This window comes from Typopeltis vanoorti, chromosome 16 (genome assembly GCF_054136105.1).
Source record: "Typopeltis vanoorti isolate ZY-2024b chromosome 16, IOZ_Tvanoo_1.0, whole genome shotgun sequence".
NCBI classification, from domain to species: domain Eukaryota; kingdom Metazoa; phylum Arthropoda; class Arachnida; order Uropygi; family Thelyphonidae; genus Typopeltis; species Typopeltis vanoorti.
In genome coordinates this window covers 97,501,934-97,527,993 of record NC_143564.1, presented here as the reverse complement: position 1 = coordinate 97,527,993, position 26,060 = coordinate 97,501,934, and the positions used below count along the sequence as shown (strand labels likewise).

Genomic DNA, 26,060 nt, shown 5'->3' with positions numbered 1-26,060 from the left:
TACCTGGATGTTTAAAAACATGCTAACAAGTAAAGATAGGGAAGTTATTATCCTTCTTTATAAGGCTATGATTTGGCTGTATCTAGACTATGCTGCACAGCTTTGATTACCTGGATTTTTTGGGGATCAGGAGGGTGGTAGAGAGGATTCAGAAACAAGTGACAGGTCTCTGAAATGCTCCCTGAGGATAGGTTGAAGATGTTGGTGTTTACAAAGTTAGTTGATGCAGAAATGAGGGGGACATTACAGAAACTTATATTAAAGGGATTTTATAAAATTGATGTAAAGAATAATTTTCAGTATATTGCAAATAGAGAACTAGGTGTCATCTATGAGAGTTGTGTAAGTCTGATTAATAAGGGTGTGTAGACTAAATGTTTTGCATGGAGAATGGTCAATGAGTCGAATGAATTGCCAGAATTAGTTGTGACTTCCCTGACAGTGAATGATTTTAAGGAGAGGTATGAGAGCTTTTGTGTGCATAATAGTTTGGGTCTCCAGACTCCTGGAGATACCGTATAATAATAATAATATATAGAAAATGTATGAATTCCTTTTTGTTTTAAAAATCGAGACATAGGTTGAAGAATTCATCATAACATATTAATAACAAAATCGCTTATGTTAATTTAAATATCTTTATTTGTAAAATTTTTGGCTAAGTTACATATTCATTGTTCATGCAATTATAGAAAAACACACGCACAAAAAAAATTCATTTGAAAAGTGTGTGATATTATCTGCTTTATCAGCGTCTGGAGAATCACTCCATCAGCATTAATAGATATCGAAAATAAATTACAGTAAAATAATTTAGTTAATAAATTATTTTTAAACGTAAACATTAAATTAATTACAAATTAAGGACCACATGGATGGTGAGTCAGTATAACTTCCTAAAATTGAGAAAGTTTAGACCAGGAGTCTTCAACGCATGGCCCGCAGGCCACCTGTCGCCCGCTGAGCTCTTTGCCATGACCTGCTGGCCATTTTGAAAAAATAACTACTTAGCATTAAAATACAATTAAATAAAAAATAATTTCAATGAAGCTGCGGGCCACTAAGTTATACTGCAGTATTTAGAATTGTAAGATGCTTTCCAGATTCACAAGAAATGCTGTGCATTTGATACGTTACCTAAAATCCTATAAAAATAAATATTAAATAGACATGCTTCTTCAGCCATCTACTAGTGCCAAATGGTACTTAAATAGCACTAATGTTGCAGGGAGATGGCTGAAGCAGTAGTTCGTTTGAGTGCGGTGTCTAGTGCCTTCCAGATACATCTCGAAGGTTCTCAATACTTTGTTATTTTCATATAAATACAAGAGTATCTCATCCATAGTCAGTCAGTTGTGAACAGTGTGATATTTGTGTATAAGCACACACAGGTTTGTTGTGTCAGCCATAATCTATTGTGGTTTTATATTGCCAGACTTTTTTCATTAATGTGAGATATTCTCCATGGATAATAACAGTTACATGGCAATTTTGGATTCACCTTCCATCACTATGGCGTCTACGGTAAAAAGCATAAATCAAGTGATTCTTGTCGGGTTTTTAATGAGAAGTGGACTAATTTGTACTTTTTTCTGCCGATCGACAAGCCAGTGTGTTTAATTTGTCATCAGTCAGTGTCAGTATCAAAAGAATTCGATACAAATCGACACTATGAGACAAAGCATGCATCCAATTTTGATCACCTGCAAGGGCAGCTTCGTGTGAATAAAGTGAACCATCTCCAAATTGATTTAAAATGCCAGCAGGGTACATTTAAAAGGCAGAGGGGAAGAGAGCGAAGCATGCATAAAAGTAAGTTATGTAATAGCTGAAAAAATTGCTAAAAAATCAAAAGCCTTCTCGGACGGCGAGTTTGCAAAAGAGTGTCTCATCGCTGCTGGGGAAATTCTGTGCCCAAATAATAAGGAAGTGTTTAAAAAACCGAGTTTGTCTGGGGTAACTGTAGCACGACGTATTGAAGAACTTGCCAATAACATTGAAGGAACTTTAAAAAAATGGTCGCCCAAATTTACATCATATTCACTTGCTTTAGATGAGAGCACAGATGTGAAGGATACAGCACAACTGGCTCTTTGTCCGTGGCATTGATCAACAATTCACTGTGACAGAAGAACTGCTAGCGCTCGCACCTATAAAGGGAACGACGAATGGCACTGATATTCTTGAAGCTGACAAGAAAACGCTCCAGCATTTCGACCTCAGCTTAACCAACCTTGAGGGTGTGCTAACTGATGGTACCCCTGCTGTGGTGGGAAAGGACCAGAACTAGAAGGAAAAGATTTCATCCATTACCACTGTTTAATCCACGAGGAGAATTTGTGTGCGAAAACTGTTGGATTTGAGAATATCATGAAAGTTATTGTCTGTTATTGTGACTGTTGCTATTGAAAGTTATTGTGACTGTCGTCAACATTATTAGGGCAAGAGAATCATCAATTCCAAAAGTTTTTGACCCAAGAGTGCGAAGCGGATCACGGCAATGTGGTTTATTATAGTGATGTGCATTTGTTGAACAGAGGGAAGGTTCTTAAAAGAGTCTTTGACTCAAGGAGCGAAATACAGCAGTTCATGCAAACCAAGGGGAAGCTGATTGCAGAATTCAATGATCCAAAGTGGATGACAGACTTTGCTTTGTGACCGACATCTCGTTGCATATGAATGACCTAAATACACGGCTACAATCCAAAGATCAACTGGTGCACACTGTTTGATCACATCAAAGTTTTTGTGGCCAAGCTCAAACTTCGGGAGGCACAACTCGCAAAAAAAAAAAAAAGACTTAACTCATTTTCAGCTTCTCGCTGAGTCCAGCTGTTCATCTCTTGATGAATACGTTACAAAACTAGCCATGTTGCGAATTGAATTCGAAGAGAGATTTAGTGATTTTCATAACCAACAGTTTTCTTTACATTTTTTTTCAATGCAATGCCATTCAGTGTTAATGCTGCCAAAATGCCAGGCTCAATATAAATGGAGCTGCTTGAACTCCAAAATAACTCTTCTTTGAGAGAAAAATTATTCAGTGTGCCCTTGCTTGCATTTTACAAAGACTACATTTCTGAGGACGCATTCCCTGATCTTTGCCGGCATGCTTTGAAGATGTGTGCTTTGTTAGGAAGCACATACAAGTTCTTCTCCAGAATGAAGCATGTTAAGGCCAAGACAAGTACTCAGATTACGGACCAACATCTCGAGAATACCCTGTATAGTGACTTTCAACATTGATACCAACATCGACAAGCTGGTTAAGGAAAAGCATTGCCAAGTTTCCTATTGACATTGTAAAAAAATGAATGTTTTTCTTCATTAAATTATATTTTTTCAAGTATTCATTGTATTTATTTATCATGAATCTGACTCCTACCCATTGGTGAGCTATGGAAATTTTAACAAAGGGCTTGCATCGTTGAGCAAAAAAAAAAGCAATATTTCACATGTCATAAAAACTTCTATCGCAAAGTGATAGAAGTTTTTATGACAGACAATCTATAAATAATTAATAAATATTATCTAAACACAGTAATATTGAAATACGTCATATTTCTCTTTTGTTTTTATACTTCAAATGATAATCAACGGTACCAATCAAGGTGCATTATTTTATAGTCCTATTTATTTATATGTGATTACCAAAAGTGAATTCTTAATTGTCAAATGGTAGTAACAGTAACTATACTATTTTTATAGAATAAAATCACTTTCGAGACGATGAGACGATTTTACATGAAAAAAAAATAACTCTCGCTGTCTAGTGCACATTTACCTAAAAAAAAAAAAAAAAAAAAAAAAAAACTCACTCCTTTACAGGTTAATATTTACAAACAATTATTTTAAGGAAATACTTATGACAAAATGCCGAAAAATATGTTTTATAGTGAGAGAAGATCTCTTCATTATTACGATATTATTCATCACACTAAACGCTCATTCAGCTTCATCACTACAAACTGCAATTGTAGCCATAATCACTTTGGCTTTTTTCACCGTGCTGGGAATTTCGTTTTGTAACTTTCCAGTCAAAGCCATTTCACTAAATCTCTAAACTTATTAATTTTAATTTCATATTTCAAAATAAAATTTAAAGATCTTATTCTCTTTTCTCCTAACCATGGACACGTAACTTCTTCCATATTCCATGTTTCAGGATAACATACATTTAAAATGCTTTTCAGTTCTTCATCTTCCAAATCCTCATAATTTTCATTTTTAAGTTTAAAATTACTTTGCTGCATTAATCTATCTTTTAAAGACAATATAAGAGACTTTAGTAATGTTTCTCACGGTAGTTTGTGAATCTGATTTTGCTTTCAATTGCTATTCGTTCAAATTCTTTTGATATTAACATGGTATCAATTTTAGATTCATAAGAACCTACAGAATTTTTAAAATCATTAATTGCATTAATTGTTCGCACGATTAAGAAGTTAGCCCATATAATACTTATATTACGACTTTGTAGAGCTTCTGACAGATAGGATAATTCCTATAGGATATCAATCATTAATGCTAGATCTTTTAAAAATTCCAAATTGAGAACCTGGTTTAAAAAGCCCTTATATTTATCGTTCGATGCAAAATGCTTGCATAGAGCTGGGTAATTTCTCCACACAGCAGGAGCTGTTGATAAACTGGAAGCTTACCCATTGTGGTCCAAACACACGGGCGATCTTTAAAATTTAAATACCAAGTCCTTTTGCAATCGTATTTAATTCTTGTTAATCTTTTGGTGATTGATGATAAAAAGCATATAATTTATCCATAAATATTTCAAAATGATTTAGTTCTTTAATGTTTTTTTATCAAATCGTCTAATGCTAATTGTAAATGATGAGCTACGCATTGCCAAATCACAATGTTGGGAAATTTTTGTAAAAGTTTCATTGCAACATCTGATTTGTTTCTTAACATTACACTAGCTCCATCAGAACAAAATGCAATGAGACGATTTTTTAAATAGTTATCAGAAAATCCATATGAATTTAATGTAGCAATTATACTAACATGTATACATTCCATGGTGGTATTTTCTAGTTCTACAAGATCTTCAAAAATCATACAAAAATCATACATATTTTCTAGTTCTACAAGATCTACAAAAATCATACATGGTTCAGTAAGCTCAACTTGTATGTGAATAACTAAAACACTTATTTTCGATAATGTTGTCGATTTATCTGCAATTATAGAAATTTTGCAATTTTTTTTATTATTTTGGAGAATATTTCTAATTTTATTTGTTTAGAACTATATTCAACTATTCTAATTCCTGAGAATCTAGAATGCAATGATAATCCTAGATCAGTACCATTTTTAATTTGCAGCTCGATTAAATCTGGTAAATCAGACATTGGTCGGTTTCTCTTCACCAAACTATAAACAGAATTAAACATTTTTGAAGTTATCAATATTTCTTTTTCATTTAGTTTGTCAATTAAATTTGGTAATATAGATTTGCTACATTCTTCATTTATTTTTATGATTTTATTATGAGCAAATGATTCATTATGTTTGGATAACTTTTTACACAGAGATGCAGTTCTTGAGTGTAGTGTTTCCATTTGGTTCTATTTTCATTTCTACCCATTCCTTTGATAGATGACAACTTTTTTCTCCTTCAACACTTAAGTTTTTATATTTTGAGCAAACACGACATCCTAATTTACCATTTTTAACTTCTAACCACTTCTATTGCATTTTGGAATACAATGCTTGCTTCTCGCTCCAGCAATCAGGTAATTGATTTTCTTTTTCTCCTCCAACTTTTTGCATATTCATTGAATCAATGTGCATATTATCTTCAACTTCATCTTCAGTAGAATCACTTTTCATTATTTTTTCTTTCCCAAAAAAATTTAATAAATTTGACTGTCTTTTCATGTTTCACAGGTAAAAATACTTTTACATAAAAATAAAATTTGCTGAATATACAGTTTTTAAATTTATTATTATTTTTGAATTTTAAATACAAACAATTGTTACACATCAGTGTAGTGATGAACACAGAACTAATGTCCAGTGGAACAACCCATTGATGACAGTTTTACGAACATTTGATTGGCTACCAGAAGGGACAAGGGTAAAGATAGCACATGCGCTTATTTTATTTTCAAACTTGAGCGCACTCATTATAGAAGAGTTGAAACAATAATTCCAAATAATCTATACACTGCTGAATAGACTAATTTTTGTTAGGTTACCGTATGAGTTCGTCACTTAATATATTTCAAAAAATTATTTAAATTAAGGGGATATTAAATCCCACATTGTTTCAAAACCGAATAAGAAACTCAAAGATTGGAATCGGAGAGTTTCTTGCCGAATATAGTAAACTATCTGATTCCAATCTTTGAGTTTCTTATTCGGTTTTGAAACAATGTGGGATTTAATATCCCCTTAATTTAAATAATGTTTATATCACCGAAATGAAGCTTATTGCTCTTTATATTTAAGTCAAAAAATTATGTTTTTTTTTTTTTTGAAAAAAAACAAGAAGAACAAGGGGCTCGCAAATTTGAGAATAATTTAATGCAGGGCTCCCGCGAGCCCCTTATAGCTTTCCACTGCTCCTACCTATGCTCTTAAAGCTGAGTTTGTTTATTTTTATAGGATTTTATGTAAAGTGTCAAATGCACAGCGTTCCTTGTGAATCTGGAAAGCATCCTACAATTCTAAATACTGCAGTATAGATTAGTGACCGGCGGGCTTCATTGAAATTTTTAATGCAGCCCGCACTGTCTGAAAGGTTGAAGACTCCTGGTTTAGACAATCCTTTTTGTTCAAGTTTGGGTTGTGAATGTGTGCTTCACAGCTTTCTTTGTACAGTTTTTCTAGAAGAAAATAATTTTTGTGTAACACTTTGGTTTTGTTTCAGTGAATCCTGTGTTTTGTAGATAATGCATGGCTCGCTGAACCAGATTTGTAAATTCTAAGATAAGAAAGAGGAGGATATTTGTCTTTAGGAGAGATAAGGATGGTATTAAGTTTGCAAACTGAATGGAAAGAGACTTGTAAGTCAATCTTTCGATGTAGTCTTGCTTTTTTTTCTGAAAGTCCTTTAACATATGGAATACAAATTCTGGTAATTTCTTCCTGAAGTGGATTAAGATAACAGCCATAATTTATGGAGAGCATGTTTTTAAGTTAACATCTGTGTAAAAAAATATCTATTAAAGAGTGCAAAATGCATAGATTATTTTTCTAAAACATTGCAGGCAAGCTCATTTGATTTCAACTTGTTGAAAAATTAAAGAAGTTTTTCATTCACCTCAATTGCATTTCATTTACAGATGTGCTAGGTTTTCGTTGCTAATTAATCATATCTAAAGGAAAGAAACTTATTTTGTATCAATGGTAATATTGATTCTATTATTACTGAATTATCTAATATATTATCTGTTGATAAATTTGATACCATTTATAAGATTTTGAAACTCAGCTAATAAACTTTTTCTGTTAATTAAAATTAATTAACAGAAACTTCTGTTAATTAAAAATCAGAAGTTTCAGTGTGTTTATTGAATAAGAAATATATTCATCTTGATAACCAGTTTGACTTTTCAAAAACAGTCATTAATATTTTAGGCCATCTTCCAAACACCACTCCAATTATAGACTTCATGTATAATATACATAGGTAGGGCCGGCTCTACAGACAGTGCAAGACGTGCATTAGCATGGGGCGTCAAGTATTTTTGGAGGGGCAAAATTGACATAAACTATATGAAAAATAGGCCTTTGTAACCATTCATATATCTCCTGGAAAAAATCTCTCTAGAAAAGAATTTCAAGCCTTATTTTCTTCGAAAGCAATATAAACATAGTTATTACTAAGGTTGACAAAGATCATGCAGTTGTAGTTCATGACAATTATTTTAGAAAACTTAATTTTCTACTTCAAGATCATTATATGTACAGAAGCATGTAATTGTATGCTCTGTATAAATATGTAGAGACCCAACTCAATCACAGATCAGTAAACTAACAGCCTCTTGGCTGAAGTTCATTCTTTGGATGAAGAAACAGTAAAAAAGGCTATCATGCTTTTGTTCCAAGAAAAAAAAAGTGCCATTAAGACCTATTGCGAACTGCATAGGGCATCTGACTTATAAACTTTCAAAATACCTATCTAATCTTTTTCCTGCATTTACAAGAAACTGCTTCTTTCATAAAAAATTCAATTGATTTTAAGAATAAAATTTCAGGATTTTCCTTTCAACCCACAGATGTAAGTTTTGATGCAGTCTCACACTTTACAAATATCCTTTTGACAGATACGATTCACTAACTTCATAATGACTTTTCTTCTGACATTGTAAAATTATTTCATTTGTCATTAATTCAGGGTACTTTAGCTGCCAGAACAAACTATACGAACAGATAAAGGGAACTGCAGTGGGGTCTCCCCTTTTCCCAACTCTAGCTAATTACTTTATGGAACATTTTGAACAACAACATATTATTATTATTATATGACACCTCCAGGGAGTCCAAAGACTCATCAAGGGAGAGTATGCCAACAGCATTGAACGATTGATTCCCTTTCAACTACTAACCGCACTCAAACTTGCTTAACTTTTTTTCGTGAGCCGTTAGTAGCAGAGGCTCTACCAATCGACCAACCTTTGCTGGCTATTTTTTTATGACCAACATATTCTGAATGTTTTTTTTTCATCTAAAGCACATATGGGCAAGCATATGTGCTTTAGGTGAAAAAAATGCTTTAGGATCTGGCCCTAATCTATTTCAGCAAAGTTTGTCTGATTCATGGTGGGAGAAAACATGGTGTGTGCTACTAACTCACATTAAGCTGACATCATATGACTTGCGCAAAACACACTATGTTTTCTCCAACCAAGGTCTCTTTCTCACTTTGACTAGCGGTGTGTGTGAACATGTTACAACGTGTCAGTTTGGTACTTGCGTTGGTGTTGTGCTTTGTTCAGTGCCTGCATTGATGTTATGTTCTGTTCGGTGCCTGCATTGATGTTGTATTCTGTTCAGTGCCTGCGGTGTAGAAGACAGTTTTGTTTGACAGTTCTGAATATCGCTTATAAATTTGGGACAATGTCAGGGGTTATTGCAAAAAAAAAGAAAAGTAGATGCAGAGAATCGTCAATTTCAAGACAACTGGACGGAGGATTATTATTTTATTCTGAATAAAGGTTTGCCTGTATGTTTGCTGTGCAACGAATCCGCATCAACAAAGAATACAACTTGAAGAGACACTTTACTTCGAGACATGCGGATCACCTAAAAATTGATGGACAACTACGAAAAGATGAAATACAGAAGTTGAAGAAGAACTTGGATACCCAACAGCAAATGTTCAACAAGCAAAGAACGCAGCACCACAGCATTGTCAAAGCCAGCTTTGCGGTAAGTGAAAAAAATCGCTAAGCATTCTAAGTCATTTGGTGAAGGAGAATTTATCAAAGAACGTCTGCTGGATGTTGCAAGTATAATATGTCCTGAAAAGAAAAAAGACTTCAAGAATATTCGTTTGTCGAGAAGTACTGTTGTCCAACGGATAGAAATTATGGCTGATGGTATGAAAAAAAGTTTAAAAGAGAAGATTGCTAGATTGGAAGCATTTTCAATTGCTTTGGATGACAGCAAGGATGCCTCTGATACAGCACAACTAGCAATATTTATTTGAGGAGTTGATGTGGATTTCAACATCACAGAAGAATTATTGGCTCTTCGGCCGTTAAAAGGAACAACTACCGGTGAAGATATATTTGAAACAGTCAACACAGTCTTTGAGAGATTTGGGCTTAAATGGAGTTCACTATCTGGCATATGCACTGATGGAGTCCATGCAATGGTTGGTGCACAGAAGGGATTTATTGGAATAGTTCATGAAAGAGCAATAGAACTACAGATCCATCCAGAAAATTTAACAAATTTTCACTGCATTATCCACTAACAAAATCTGTGTGCAAAATTGATTAAATTCACAAATCATGGAAGTTGTAGTGCCAGTATTAACTTTATTAAGTGACGTGCATTTAATCACCGCCAATTTAAGGAGTATTTGGCAGACCTAGTTTCGGATTATGAAGATGTGTGATTATGATGTGAGGTGGTTGAGTAAAGGTAAAATATTAAAATGATTTTATGGTCTGAGACAAGACATTGCAGATTTTATGGACATAAAAGGAAACACAATTAACCAAGTAAAAGATGATGAGTGTGTGTGTGATTTAGCATTCCTTGTAGATGTCACTGGATACCTAAACGAACTGAATCTTAAATTGCAAAAACAAGGACAATTGGTTCATGAACTGCATGGACATGTCAAAGCTTTTTGTAGTAAACTAAGATTGTTGGAAAGTCAGATAAGAGCTAAAAATTGTTATCATTTTCCTACTCTAGCAACTCATAAAAATATCCCTTATAATTGTTATGGAGATGACCTGAAGGCACTAATAGCAATTTGATACCAGGTTTGGCGACTTCAAAAACAAAGACTCCACATTCACTATATTTGCTCGTCCAATGGATGCTGATGTAAATAATGTGCCAGAAAACTTACAGATGAAACTTATTGAGCTTCATGCGGATTTAGTGCTAAAATCACAATTTAACATTACTTTGACAGATTTTTATAAATTTTATTTGGTGGAAGAAAAAAAAAAAAATTTACGCACCTTTTCAAGAAAAATCATTTGTCTTTTCGGCAGCACATATATGTGTGAACAGTTTTTTTCGAGGATGAAATACAATAAATCAAAAATTCGGACAAGAATGACGGACGAAAACCTTGAAAATTCTATGCGATTATCCTTAAGTAATATTAATGTCAATATTGATAGTCTCGTAGTTGAAGTATAAGGCCAATCTTCACATTAAATTGTTATGTCGTTCATTATATTATAAAATTTATGTAGAGCTTTATACCAAAGCATTATATTATAATTAAATGAAATATGAAGTAGCAACCTGCTTTAATTCATTTAATCTGGCCTTTGACTCGGAGACAGAATGATAATTTGGCCCCCCAACTAGGAAAGGTTGCCCATGCCTGACCTAAACCATCAATTTGGTACAGATATGTTGATGATGTGTTTGCTGTATGGAACTTGTCCAATCATGAATTTCTTGAAAAAATTAATTCAGTAAAGCCACTAGCCACAGAGTAGCCGCTAGAGGGCTACATGGTGTGTAGTGTTTTCAGAGAGCTCCCGAAAGCTAAGTATTATTTTGAGTGAAAATTGGAATATTGGTTTAAATCATAACGTAGTATTGTTTATTTTTGATAGCTTGTTGTGTCTGTGTGATTTTGGTGTGAATTCCGCTTTATTTAACTTAGTATTTTAAAGATACGTTTGGTAGAGTAGCACATGGCGCCAATGTGACGAAAAATAATGGCGTCCAAAAATACGTCTTTGCTCAAAAACTTTAATGTAAGGGAGTTTGTCCAGTGTGATGTGTGTGGGATGTATGCTTTCCCTGAAAGAGGCTGGAGTTTGGATGGACAATAATAGTGGTGTGAGACTGTGCAGAAAGCGTAAGGAGAGTGAGGAATTGAAGTATGTGTCAGGTCGTGAGATTGTTGTGGTAGAAGAAAGCCAGAATGTGAGTGAAAATAGTAGTTTGATAGGAAACTGCAATGTTGTACAAGATGGCAATGAGAGCAGTGATCAAAGAGAGAGTGAAAGTAATTATACAGAGAGAGAAAATGGTTTAAATGATGAAAAAAAATGATCAATTAGTCGTAAGGAGTGAGATTCCACAGTTACGTGGAGTAATTCACAGTGCCAGTTGGAGTGCCTGCAAAACTCTTTCCAGAGTGCCTCGGCTAACGGAAATAAGCAATTGTTTGAAAGGAAAAATAAGGGTAAGAGTGGGGGAGTTTCAGAAATGAAGGAAAGAGTGTTGTACGGTGACTCGTTAGTAAGAGGTGTGATAGATGAGAGTTTAACTAAATCGTACTTACAGGGTGCGAAATTTAAGGATGTAAGTGAGAGTATTAGAGTGCAAAAACAGACAGTGAAAGAATTGATAGTTGTGATGGGTATGAATGAATTGAAAGGAGATAAATTTTTTATGAGAGAGGACTTGAAAGTATTGTTAAAGGTAGCGAAAGAAAAGAGTGACAGAGTTAGGATGGTGAGTCTGTTGCCGCAGTATGACAGAGAGGAGTTTAGGAGGGCCATAATCACAAATGACTTTATGCATAGGTTATGCAGATGGTGTGGTGTGGAATTTGTGGACGTGTGGAATGAGTTTGATGGGTGAAAGGATTTGTATAAGATGGATGGCCTTCATTTGAATGGATTTGGTGTGCGGAGACTGGAAAAAGTGTGGCTGAATGAAGTGAAAATGGATGTGCAGAACCAGGGAAACTAGAAGTATCAAGGAGGGGGGGGGAGTGGATATATGGACATCAGTGAGACAGTTGAGTGTAAGAATGTATATAATGTACCCGAGCCAGTACTAAGGACAAGAAATCAGAATGGAATAGTTAGAATAATGCATCAAGATAGGGGTGGGACAAAGGGACCTCTGCATTTCATGTATACTAATGCCAGGAGTATTAGGAACAAGAAGGAAGAATTTTTGGCCTTGGTTGGCTCTTCCTGGCCAACCAAGACCAAAAACACAGGTTATTGGCATTAGTGAAACATGGCTGATGGAAGATGTTATAGTTAGTGGGATAGAATATGTAGGTTATAATGTATTTAGGAGCGACAGAGAGAATAAAATGGGGGAGGAGTGTTATTGATGATAGCTGATGAACTGCAGCCAAGGAGAATAGAAGTTGTATTGCAGGATAGTGAAAAGAGCTCATTTGAGGCTATTTGGTGTGAGACTGAGACTAGCAGAACAAAATATATACAGTTGGGTGCTCTATAGACCAGGTGATGGAATAGATGGTGGAGATAGTATGCCTAAACAAATTGATGAAATGAGTGGAAGGAAGGTATAGTTTGCCCACTGTTTGTAGATCTCTCCTTGGCATTTTGCCAAGAATAGTCGATTCATGCTGAAGGGGAGAAAGAAATGAAGGATATACGAATTGGTTGCCAAAATCACGTGCTTTCTTGTCTGTCGCTGTACTAGTATACTAGCTTGATTTTTGTTGTCGCTTTTTTGCATTATTTTTTTATTATTAATTTGTATGATGGATCCAGTACAGTCAACAAGTTCTGTTGTTGTTTAACAACAGAACTTGTTGACTGTAGTTTCAGTAGCTCTTGTAAAAGAATCGTCTCCTTGTTCCTCTTTCTCAAGTCATAAAATGTGAAGTGCAATTGTGGGCATATCGAGGTCGACTGTTAAAAGAATTCGTAGAGAATCAAAAGGTGAAGGTAAGCCAAAATTTAAATCTCCTAAAAAAAAAGCGCTAGAGTAAAGAAAACCATCGAAACCGTAGCTTTGAATGATTTTGATGTAGATGTTATAAGAAGAACTATTCACGAATTTTACATGGTCGAGAAAAGAGTGCCAACTGTTCCGAAATTGATTCCTGTGCTTAAAGAAAAAATTAATTTTCCTTGGAAAAAAACTTTAAGGAAAGTACTTCATGAAATCAGATTTTGTTTTAAAAAGTCCCAGAATAAAAGGAAACTCAACATGGAGCGAAGTGACATTGTTTTATCTAGAACGCAGTATTTGAGAGCAATAAGAGATTTCAGGGAGGAGAAAAGACCGATTGCATATCTAGATGAAACTTGGATTGATAGTAATTTAACTTATGGAAAATGTTGGCAGTCTAAAGAAGAATGTGGAGTGCTACAAACCGGAAATGCCTCGCGGCGCATAATAATTTTGTGTGCGGGTGGAGAAATGGGTTTTTTTTACCGAATTCAAGCTTACTATACAAAGCCAATTACCATAGGCAAATGAATTCTACGATCTTCAAAAAGTGGGCAGAAGAAAAACTGATTCCAAACCTTCCTAAAACTGCTGTTGTTATAATTGATAATGCTTCATATCACTCTATTCGATTAAACAAAGTTCCAAATTGGTCAAATAAGAAGCAAGTTCTTATGGATTGGCTCTCTGCAAATAACATTTCTCATTCCCCAGATATGCGAAAAATTGAATTGCTTAATTTGGTCAAAAGAAACTCGCCCACAACTAAACTATTTAAATTCGACACGATGCTCAAAGAGCATGAATTTCTAGCTTTGAGGCTACCACCATATCATTGCAATATTAATGCTATTGAGTATGTTTGGGCAGAAGTGAAAAGTTTCATTCGCCATCGCAATGTAACTGGGGATATTGACATGTCGAAACTTTTTAAGCTTTCAGAACAGGCGACTGAAAGTATTACAGTTCAAAACTGGGGAAAATATCTTTCATGTCACCTCATTGGAAAATATGTATTGGGACAGTGACGGAATTATCGAAGAATTATGTAAACTTTTGGTGATCAGTTTAATTGAAAGTGATGGCGATTCAGACACCGATTCAGATGACTATGAAGATTAAAAGGATTTGATAATGGTATTTTTTTTCCAACCTTTCTTTTTGCATGGGTTTGTTAAAAGAGTCACAACAAGGCATAAATAATTAATCGGTTTAGGACATCAAAGTGTCTCAGTTCTCTCAACTGTAAGTTTAGAATATCTAAGTTTACTTGAAAAAATTTCTGTTTTTTTCATTATAATTATTTTTATTTTATAGAAAACTTGCTTAAAAATAAACTTAGTTAAATTTTTGTTTTATGCTATACCTTTTTTAATTTTGTTAATACTCTACGTACATTTTTCCAACTGCTATACAAGCAAAATAGTTACACTTTAAAAACTACAATGTTTGTAAAAGAAAAGCTAAATTTTCTGAACTGTAATAATAAACAAACACATCCCAGAAGACAGATTGATTACCCTATTATCGGAATGGATTCTCCTTTTGCTGACATGCGCAGAAGTGTCGAGGGACCTCTAATCGGTGGGCGAACTATAATTATTATGGGGGATTTCAATTATGGTAACATTGATTGGAAGGAGGAGAGGACACGTGAGGAAGGAACTGGATTTTATTCAGTTACTAAGGGATAACTATCTGAGAAAGCATGTAATAGAAAATACTAGGGGTTTGAGAGTGCTTGACCTGGTAATAGCATCTGAGAATTCGACTGTAATGAATATGACCATGTTGCCACCTATTGGTGAGAGTGATCATAAGGTCTTGACCTGGGAGGTGGCTAAAGGTGTAGAATTTTCGATTAAGACAGGGTATATGTGTAATTACCGTGCTGGCAAGTATGACAAGCTTAGGAGATTGCTTGGTTCAGTGCCATGGCATGTAAAACTGCAAGGGCTGGATGTCGATAGAGCATGGGAAGTGGTCAAGGAGCATTTGCAGGAGGTTATGGCTGATTGTATACCTAGGATCCAAATAGTAAAACAAGCAGGGGTTAAATGGATGAATAACACCATTACGCTTGAGCTGCAAAAAAAAGAAACAACTCTGGAGGGAATTTAAAGAGAAAGGTGACCTGCAGCCACACGAACGGTATAAAGCGCAGGCCAGAAGGGTAACGAGTGTGGTAAGAAAAGCAAAAGCGGATTATGAAAGGAAATTAGCTATTGCAAGCTAAAGAGAATCCCAAACAGTTCTTTCAATAGGTTGCAAGTAAAAGAAAAACTGTACATGGCAGAATGATTTTAAGAATGCCGATGGCAAGGAGGTCACTGAATCAGTCAATATAGTGGAATTATTGAGTGGACACTTTGCAGGAGTATATCATCCAGGTGGTGACATTGAAAGAATGAAGGAACCATTAGTTTATATGGGAATTGTGGTGAATGAAGTGGAGGTGAATAGTCTATTACAGAACCTTAATGTGAATACATCTGTGGGATTGGATGGTATACTGGCACAGGTCTTACGTGAAGCGGCTAAAGAATTATCAGTGCCTTTGACCATGTTGTTTAATCTGAGTCTCGGGTCTGGTTTAGTCCCGAAGGTGTGGAAAGAGGGGAAAATAGTTCCACTGCGCAAAGGAGGATACTGTTGCAAATTAGTGACCGATCAGCATATCAGGAGTCGTTGTCAAGGTCTTGGAGAAAGTAGTCAAGAGAAAAATACAGGAATGGATTGATTAAAATGAGATACTGTACAGGGGACAGCATGGCTTTGTAAAGGGTAGATCATGCCTGAGTAATTTGCTCAAGTTTTATAACAAGGTGACAGCTGAACTGGATAAGGGGTTTACAGTGATACTGCTGGACCTGGCAAAGGCGTTTGACAGGATACCACATGGAATTCTAATCCGTAAACTACAACATATGGGAATGAATATAGGGTTGGTGAGATGGATAGGTGGGTGGTTGATGGAGAGATATCAAAGAATGGTTTATTCAGGAGTGGAGTCCAAAAGACGGCCTGTGACTAGTGGGGTGCTACAGGGTTCTGTTCTTGGACCACTGCTGTTTAATCTGTTCATTAACGATATAGGGAAGGATCTATGAGGAACGGTTCATTTGTTCGCTGATGATGCAAAGTTGGATAGGGCAATAGTGAATGCAGAAGATGTCAAAATCTTGCAGGATGATTTGGATAGATTGGAGGTCTGGGCTAAGGAGAATGGATGTCAATTTAATGTGCCAAAATGTAAGGTTATGCGTTTTGGGGTGAAAAGATTAGCAGCAGTATACCACATTGGTGGAACTGTACTCCAGGAGATTGATGAGTCCAGGGAATTGGGAGTGTTGATGGATAGGGAGATGAAGTTTAGGGGGCGCATTGCAAAAGTGGCTAAATCAGCTCATCAAATCACTTGGTTGCTGAAGAATACTTTGACAAGCAGAGATAAGCAAGTTATTATTCCTCTGTACCGAGCCTTGATAAGACCTCATCTCGACTACTGTGCCCAGATTTGGTAACCTAGGTTTCTTCTTGATGGGGAGGAGGTTGAGAGGATCCAGAGGCGAGTGACCAAGATGATATCAGGTCTATGGAATGAACCTTATGAGAACAGATTGAAGATTTGTGGGTTGCAGAAATTGGTTGATAGGCGGAAAAGAGGAGATATGATTGAGACATTCAAATTGCTGAAGGGTTTCTATAGGGTTAATTCAGAAGATATTTTTGAGATCGGGATTAGTGGTGGGAGGACTACGGGACATCTATGGAAGCTGGGCAAGAGTGTGGTTAGTAAGGGTGTTAGAGCTGGATTCTTTACTTTTAGAGTGATAAATGAGTGGAATAAGCTGCCAGAGTCTGTTGTGGGTGCTATGACAGTGAATGAGTTCAAGGCAAGGTATGATAGATACCATGAGAATGTCGAATAGTTGTGTGGACATGATGTTTAGGGCCTCCTTTGATGGACTCCTTGGAGTCGCCTGTAGTAATAATAATAATAAACTGAGAATCAAATTTACTCTGGAAGCAGAAGATAACAATTGTCTTCTTTTTCTGAATGTTCTCATTTTACATCAACCAAATAGTAGTCTACAGTTCTCACTATATTGAAAACCAACTCATATTGGTAAATACATTGATTCTAACTCACATCATCACTCTTGTCAGAAATATGGTGTAATCAAATCTTTAGTCGACAGAGCTTATAAAATATGTTCTACAAAAAAGCTAGCAATAAAATAATAATTACAGCCATCATCTTAAATTCGCCTCAAGAAGAAATTGCCAGAATTTGTATTCTATTTTAAAGGACTTTCAGAAAAAATAACAAGACTACTTTGACAGATTGAATTACAAGTCTCTCTCTCTGTCCAGTTTGAAACTTAATACTGTCCTTATCTCTTCTAAAGAGATAAGGACAGTATTCTGGATTTTTTCGGAATCCCCTGCTCTTGCAGCTTTATGTTATTATGGACAGACTGGTCGTTCTGTGCAAGTTCGTCTTTAAGAACACCGGGAATACATTTCACTAAAGGAATTCAACAGATTCGGTTTAGCAAGCTACACATTATCTACAAAACAGGATTCAGTGTAACAAAACCAAGATGTTACACAAAAGTTTTTTTCTGGAAAGACTATACAAAGAAAGCTGAAAAACACACATTCACAACCAAATCTGAACAAAAAAAAAGGATTGCCTACAGCTTTCTCAATTTTGGGAAGTTATATTAACTAGTACTCACCATTCTTATGTTCCTTAATTTGTAATTAAATGTCATTTATATTGAAAAATAATTTATGAACTAAATTATTTTATTGTAATTTTTGGATATCTGTTAATTCAGATAGAGCCATTCTCCTGTGCCAATAGTGCTCACGCACTTTCAATTGAATTTCTCTTTTTTTTTTGTGCTTTCCTATAATTGTATTGACAATGGCTATGAAACTTAGCTGAAAATTTTATTAATAAAGACATTTAGTGAGAGTGTTATTAATATGTTATGATGTATATGACTTCTGCATTAATTCAACCGTGATATCTTTCTGGGTCTGACTCTCAGTGATGAGATCTGAATAAAGTTTGAAACCAGTTTGAATAGTGACTCTTCTCATCATGCATATTGTTTTCATCTTCTTTCATTTAGTGAAGCAGCAGAAAATCAAAAGTTTACACTATGAAAAGGAAAGTTTCCCCATAGTGCACAAATAGCAACTATTGCTAGTAACCTCAAATTGAATGCAATATATACAGTTGACAAAAGTTTATAAAAGAAGAATAAGTATATTTCTTAATCAAATATGAGCATATGAAAGTACTAAAAGAACGGGAGCTCTGATTTTAGAAATGGACATAGTAAGGATTCATTAATTGATGTAAATTTTCCAAAAACAATTGGTGAAAATTCCATATATTTTATTGTAACTGTATTTTGTCCCTAATACCAAAGGAAAGTGAGAAAAAATGTTTTTGCCTGCTAGGAATGAATTTTAAAAAAATCTTTTAATTTATATATGTAAGTTAATAGATATTTTTTTAAATGAAATTTTTGATGTGACCAAGTTGTGGGATAGCATCATTCTAGGGATCTCTATTATATGAAAAAATCCACTGTCCAAAGACTCCATTTTCCAAGTTGTTCAAATGATACAGATTTCACTGTATCAAAGCATCTTATGCTGTGGGTCAGTGAATTAGTTCAGTTAATTATGTGCATTCTTTTCACCAATTTGTTATGTGGGTTAAAAAAAACCCCGATTCTTTGGGAAGAAAATCCATGCCACCTCCTTATGAGACCTTATGTAAAGATGTTAGGCTCCATTGTACAAGCCCTTCAAATTATTGGGGCACAGATTTGGTCATCTGGTTTCCAAGGAACTGAACATGCTTTGGAAAGATCCAGATAACAGTAATTAAGGTGATGTCAATATTGTAAAATTGGTATGAGGACAGATTGAGAGAATGCCATTTGTAGAACCTGTAGAAGGAGGAGGAGGAACAGGTCATATGATTAAGACATAAGCTGGTAAAAGATTTTGCCAAGATTAATTGTGGTGAAGATTTTTCATAGAGTAGAATAAAGGGAGACAGAAAAAGGAATAAGTGGTCATCCCTGAAGTTGGGAGCAAGGAGCATATTTTGTGCAGTACTTTGTGAGTGGAATGCATTGGCTGAATGTGTATTGAGTATGGAAACTGAATGAGGGTAAGACAGTTTGACCGAGCATTTTTGTCTGTGAGTGTGAGAGAGAGTGAGAAACAGTCAGGACCTTCCTGATGAATTTAACTTCATAGTGATGCTAATGATAAAAAAAAAACTTTCTGCATTTGAATGCAAATGACTGAGCATTTTTGTCTATGAGTGTGAGAGAGTGAGAAACAGTCAGGACCTTACTGATGAGTTTAACTTCATAGTGATGCTAATGATAAAAAAAACTTTCTTTTCTAATAGATATTGTTTTATGTCTCAATTCTAAAAAAGAACCACTGCCTGTTTTTGAGAGAGTGATGCAGTTTCCACAGAAGGAAGTGATGAAGCCCCTAGACAGCAACAAATGGTAAGGGCTGTTGACTGTTCATTAAAACAGATTGTTATCTCTAATTCCTTCATTTTAAACAAATATCAAAATATTTTTAATAAAACTGGAAACAGTAACTGTTTTCAGTTTTGCCTTTGAAGGAAGTGTTATTTGGAATAAATTTGTAATCTATGTTATTTGTATTGTTGTGTGTTTGCACATATATGTTGTGTCAGCAGTGTCCAGATCACTTTTGTCATGTTCTGACATGCTGATTTTGTAAAAGGCATGTGAGATTTTTATACATAATTAAAACAATATTAAATAATTTATAATTAAAAATGGTAATTTTCAGATCATTATTCTGTTTTCATGATACTTGAGATCATTAACATTAATCTCGAGTTGGTTATTTCTCTGTCCACAGTCTTTTATAGTATCCTTATGACTTCATTACATGCTCTTGTTAGCTGTTTTGTAAGAGTGACAGATCTTCCATCCATTTTGAAGACCAGATTTTGTGAAAATGTCTGATAATATTTCTACATTTATAAGTGAGATTTGAACTGTTTCTTTTTTGTACAAGTGATACATGATGAAACCACTCAGTTACAGATTTTAAAATACTAGTGGTGCATTGAGCTTGTTCCACTCACTTTACCATTGTAGATAAAGGAACACAAATAAAACCAAAATCAGAGTATCATCAAAGTCCACATTTTGTCTTCAAACATATTAGTTAAATTTAGATTGTACATGCAAACAGACATTTCTGATTTTAGCCATTTGTTGGTGAATCTAGCATACTTGGAAATGTGGAGAATCATGGGTGAATTAAAGTGATATTCAATTTATTGCACGCATGGATGGTGTTATTATCCCATCGTCATAAAGACTTACCTGTTGAGTTGTCTAGAAATCTTCACTTTTAACTCCCTGATTATCTTTATGTGCTATCAAATCTCAGTGCATTATCACCAAATCTGTTATTCATGGGTCAAAAGAGGAGCTGGGTGCTACCCTCTGGATTATTTAAGAGGATGATTCTCTTAAACATATCAAATGTCTAAGAAAATCATCCTCTAATATATTCACAGCTGAGGAATTCCAAAAATGAAAGATTCATTGCATCCACAAATTGCCAGTTGGGTAAAAAAAAAAAAAAATGCTGCTTCCAAGCCTCAGAACCATCTGAAAAGGCCATAGTAAACTTTTCTCCACTGGCCTCAAAGTAGAAGCTGTTAGCATCCTGAGACACAGATAACCTTCCTAAACACAGCCTCTTCTGGAAGAAAAGTAAAGAACAACAAAAAAGACAGGAAAGCAGATACTGGTAATGCTGATGTTGTCTTAAACCACCATTATTGCACACAGATCAAACCATTCACATGCTCCTCAAAAATGTCATTTCCTGATCTATATCACAAACAAATTTAAACCATATAATTCCAGCTCCTCCCTGGATATATGGACTGCCAAAAATCCACAAACAGAATGCACCATTGCATCCATTTGTGGACATTGATTCATCTGCCTACAAATTAGCTATATACTTAACCAAACTACATTTTCAGTGTGCTAGTAACACCTCTTTGCACATAGAAAACTCTTCTGTCCAACGTAAAAAACTTCACCCTCCACAGCATCTTCATAGTGGTTAGTTTGGATATCTCGTCTTTGCTCACCAATTGAAGATGCCTTTGACCTAAAAGCTAAATTTTCTCCCAATATGTTGGTTGGTTCAGTTTACCATGAATTCTGGCTGTTTTGTGTTGGCAGGGAAAATTCTACAGACAGACAGAAGGAACCAGCTATGAGCTCTCCACTTTTTCTTTTCCTGGCTAACCACTTTACAGATATTTTTTAAGAAAAAGCTTTAAACTATTATACCCAAACCTCCTGTATGGTTTTGCTCTCCAGTGATGGGTTTTCCACATACAGTCGGGTCTCTTTTTATGCAGTAGATACATTCCACAGAAAACCGCATATAAAAAATCCCACAAAAAAAACCCAACTTACGTTGAAAAATTAGGGATACATTCCATAATTTTCTAAAACCGCATAAAACCGAAGCAGTGAATTAAAATAAACTTAAAATCGCATAAAAAGTTTATAAAAAATTCAGGAAAATAAGAATGCCTAAGTTTGTTTTAAAGCTTTATTCATTTAATTTTATTGAAAAGTAATTTTTTTTTACATTTTTTCATCACCAGAAGAGATAGTCAGTGCATCAGATCTGTATGGTAAAGGCAGTGTTTCTTCACAAACAGAGTTAACTTACCCTCATTCTGTGCTGTTTTTTTTCTTCTGACAATGTATTCAGTGATTAAACTTTGCAATGATGATTTTAATAATTTTTTATACAGCTCATGATATCCAGACATACAGTTCTTCAGCTCATGTTGGCATTTAAAGGCTTGTTCAGAATTTGTATCATTGGGTAAAAAAAAAACAAAATGCTGCTTCCAAGCCTCAGAACCATCTGAAAAGGCCATAGTAAATTTTTCTCCACTGGCCTCAAAGTAGAAGCTGTTAGCACCCTGAGACACAGATAACCTTCCTAAAAGCAGAAGAGGCTGCTTTTAGGAAGAAGAGGCTGCTTTGATAATGACAAACTGTGCAATGAATTGGAAAATCAAGAAAATGATTTTCCAATTCATTGCACAGTTCAGGACTTTCTTGAATTATATTTGCAGTGAGGGGGACAGATATTTCTTCTGCTTCACTATCATTTTCTGGATCTTTGACAATATCTAAAGTTAATCGATATCCAATAATATTGTCACTTAAGGCATTATCCACAAGCAATTCATCTACATCATCCTGGCTAAATGTATCAAAACCTTCTCCACCAATTTCATGTGCCAAAGTAATGATTTCAGCTGATAATATAGATGTTTGAATATTTGCACAGTTTGCAACACATGCAGGCCTAGCTGCTTTCCAGCAGGCATTTAAAGTTTGTGGTATTATTTCAGCAATAGCAGATGCATGATTTAAACAGTCCAAAATAGAAAATTTTTTCCAAACGTCAGTTACTGTTAATGATTCATTTTCTAGTTTATCCAATATAAATTGAAAAGTGTGTTTAATGTAATATTTTTTAAAAATAGCAATTATGCCTTGATCTAATGGCTGAATAATGCTTGTTGTAATGGGTGGAAGAAATACCCTGCACATTTGGATGTTCTAAATGCAGATGACTTGGTGCATTGTCAACAATTAATAAAACTTTAAAATCGAGAGCTTTTTTGCTTCACATATGTTTCCACTTCTGGTACAAAGCAATTATTGAACCATTCAGTAAATACAACAGTAAATAATTTGGCACTTAGTTTTGTGCCAGAAATGACAGATTTTCTTATTGCAACTTCATTCTTTTTAATTGCTCTTATAGTAGATTAGCCTAAATTAAAATATTTACCAATCGCCGTAGATCCCTCTCCTTTTGCTAAGCGATCTAAAATTGCAATTTTCATTTCCAAAGAAATTGCTTTTCTTTGGTGCTTTTTTTTCTCCATTGGGCCAAAATAAATCTTTAAAATAAAAATTAGAAAAATTTAGACTTATGATAATGAAAAGTCAAACACTTACTCACATGCAAAATTAAACTTCATGGGCACTCACTGCTTACATGTTACTCACATTATGCCAGAATGCCAGAATGCGCTGTTCATAATGAACACGCTGTTCATTATGAACAGCGTGTTGCTGTTCCTAATGAGCATGCATTCCTAATGTGTTGCCCTCAATTTGCATGAAATATGCACTGCACAACTTCAAAACTGTATAAAAAAGATGGGCATAAAAAGAGACCTGAGTGTACTTTAATTCTCTGTGAACACTTTTCTAACACATTTAAATAACCAAAATCAAATTTATTTTAAAAAATGAAAATAACAACAGTTTGCCCTTTCTAGATAGTGCTGATGAATGATGAATCCTTGCCATTATTTTTTAGAGAAGAATCTAATACACAGGTAAATATAGCCACCAAATATCATACTGCCACTCCTCTCAAGAGTATAGCATTACTTTGGTCCACAGGGAAAATTGATTATATGCAATTGATTCTCCAGGTATCCTTGGAACTTCAGTAAATTATTAAAAAGTGTTATTGTTAGTACCTAACTATGGAATCTCAACAACTCCTGCTGTTGAGACTCCACAGCCAGACCTAGGAAGATACCAGTGTTGAATTAATGCAAAATTCATATATTTCTCATACAAGTAACTAAAAGGTATATCACCTTATTATTAAAGTATTTTGGATCAGAGATACATGTAGAATGTTGTTTCACTTGGTAAGAAAGTATACTTGCCAATAAGTTATATTTTTATTTAATCTTTTATCCAAGTGTAAGCAAAGTTTGTATGTGAATCATCTTCACCCTAGGCTACTTTTAAATAGAGGATGATGACTTCACATCAGTAGCCCTAGAGCCCAAGTATCCTGTAATGCAGAACTATATTTCTTAGCAAGTATAATTTGCTTCCTAACCAAGTGAAAAAACTTTCTACGAAAGTTAATGAAGAAAAATCTATTACAAATGGAGTATACAGTAGTTAACCTTAAATACACAAAACATTACATTGTATTTTAGTGGACACCCTGTAGCATGGAGTTTGTCATTTGTATAACATAATTGTATATAATAAATATACTATTTTAGTAATCAGAACTTTTACCAGTTATGGAATATCAGAGACCAAGAAGTCTAGCTTGTAAAAATAATTCCGAAAACTGCAAAATTAAATCACTAATAATGACTACTAACCATCTATAATATGTTATTTATGACAAAAAGATATTATCTGAATATATTTATCGGTATAATATCCTAGATTTAAAAAAAAAAATCAAGACCTTGTGTGAATAATGTAAGATTTGGGAGTTTTTTTTGGTTAAGTTTGATTATCTGAAGTAGAAATAATGTCATACCTCTTATAGGATCTGTATTACGGCTTTTGGTAAACAAAATTATGCAGTGGAAGATAATTATCAAGTGGGTATTAATATAATGAAGAAAAGACAGTTACAAAAATTAGGATTCCATGTTATCGACGTAAGTATTTTTGCATTTATTTTTATAGAACAATATTAAAAACTAATATTACTGTAATATATTATAGCATTAGATACCTTGAATGAGTACTATAACTTTGCTGTAATGTCCCAGGTGTTGGTTGGTTTATTGGGGCAAGGGCATACTGCACCATAGCAAATATTACAGCACTACACAAGGTATTAATAAATAGGCAGGAATAAATTAGTAAATAATAATAATAATATAATAATACAAATAAAAATAATAATATGTAAATAATGCAAAAATCAAGTTAAGCAATGCAGTATTTACATATAAATAAAATTTATAATCAAATGTCTTTGTAATTAATTTTTTGTAAAAAATTAAAAACATGCAATTTGTCTGAGTCTGAAACATCTCCCTGAGTGTATGTGGCTTGGCTAGATAGGAAAAAATTTTATTCCTCTCTTGCGCGATGTGGGCACTCCACTAGAATACAACAAATCATAAGATGTGTGTTACATTTTTCAAATATAGATGGGTCATTAGCCCTCAGTAAATAAGAATGTGTGAGATGACTGTGACCTATGCAGAGCCTAGCAAAAACAACTTTCTCTCCTCCGTTTCTGTGTTGACTAGACTGCCAATGCTTAATTTCAGGCTTAATATCATGTAATTTGTTTGTCAGTCTTCCTGTCGTGATGACTACCACTGGGCAATTAGCTTTGATCTTATAACTGTCTGTAAGTCTATATATGGTACTGTCAAACACTACATTGAAAAAGTATGAGCTGCATTGGCAGTCTCATTTCCCTTAATTCCAATGTAATTGGGAATCCAGCACAACTGAACATCAAAATTAATGGTTTTCATTTTGTACAACAGGTGTAATAGCAACATTGAATGTGGATTATACACAGGAGAGGCGATAGCCTATACAGAACTTGATGGGTCTGTATAAATTACATGATTTTGGTAGTGATTTTTTACATGCACAAGTGCAAGCTGAATGGCATACAACTCTGCTGTATAATTACTACAATCAGGTGGGATCTGTTGGAAATAGTAATGTCAGGAAACACAGCAGCACAGCCACTGTTAGTTTTTGAACAATCAGTATAGATGGGCAAGAAATCAGAGTGAGCTGCACTAAACAATTGCAGGTAGACAG

The 26,060-nt window shown here is 34.5% G+C and overlaps 1 protein-coding gene across 4 annotated transcripts in view; it reads left to right on the top strand.

Moving 5' to 3' along the window:
* LOC150098208 (non-canonical pre-mRNAs endonuclease FASTKD5, mitochondrial-like) overlaps positions 1 to 26,060 on the top strand; it is a 120,975-nt gene that overhangs the window by 71,608 nt on the left and 23,307 nt on the right. The window contains exons 4-5 of one of the 4 annotated variants that reach the window (XM_090406300.1): positions 19,823 to 19,898; positions 24,811 to 24,925. In XM_090406300.1, coding sequence (XP_090262426.1) covers positions 19,823 to 19,898; positions 24,811 to 24,925 — 191 coding nt within the window. Of the gene's footprint in view, positions 1 to 6,892; positions 7,026 to 19,792; positions 19,899 to 24,810; positions 24,926 to 26,060 lie in introns of those variants that run through there. The other 3 variants (XM_090406299.1, XM_090406301.1, XM_090406302.1) reach the window with 3 other exon arrangements.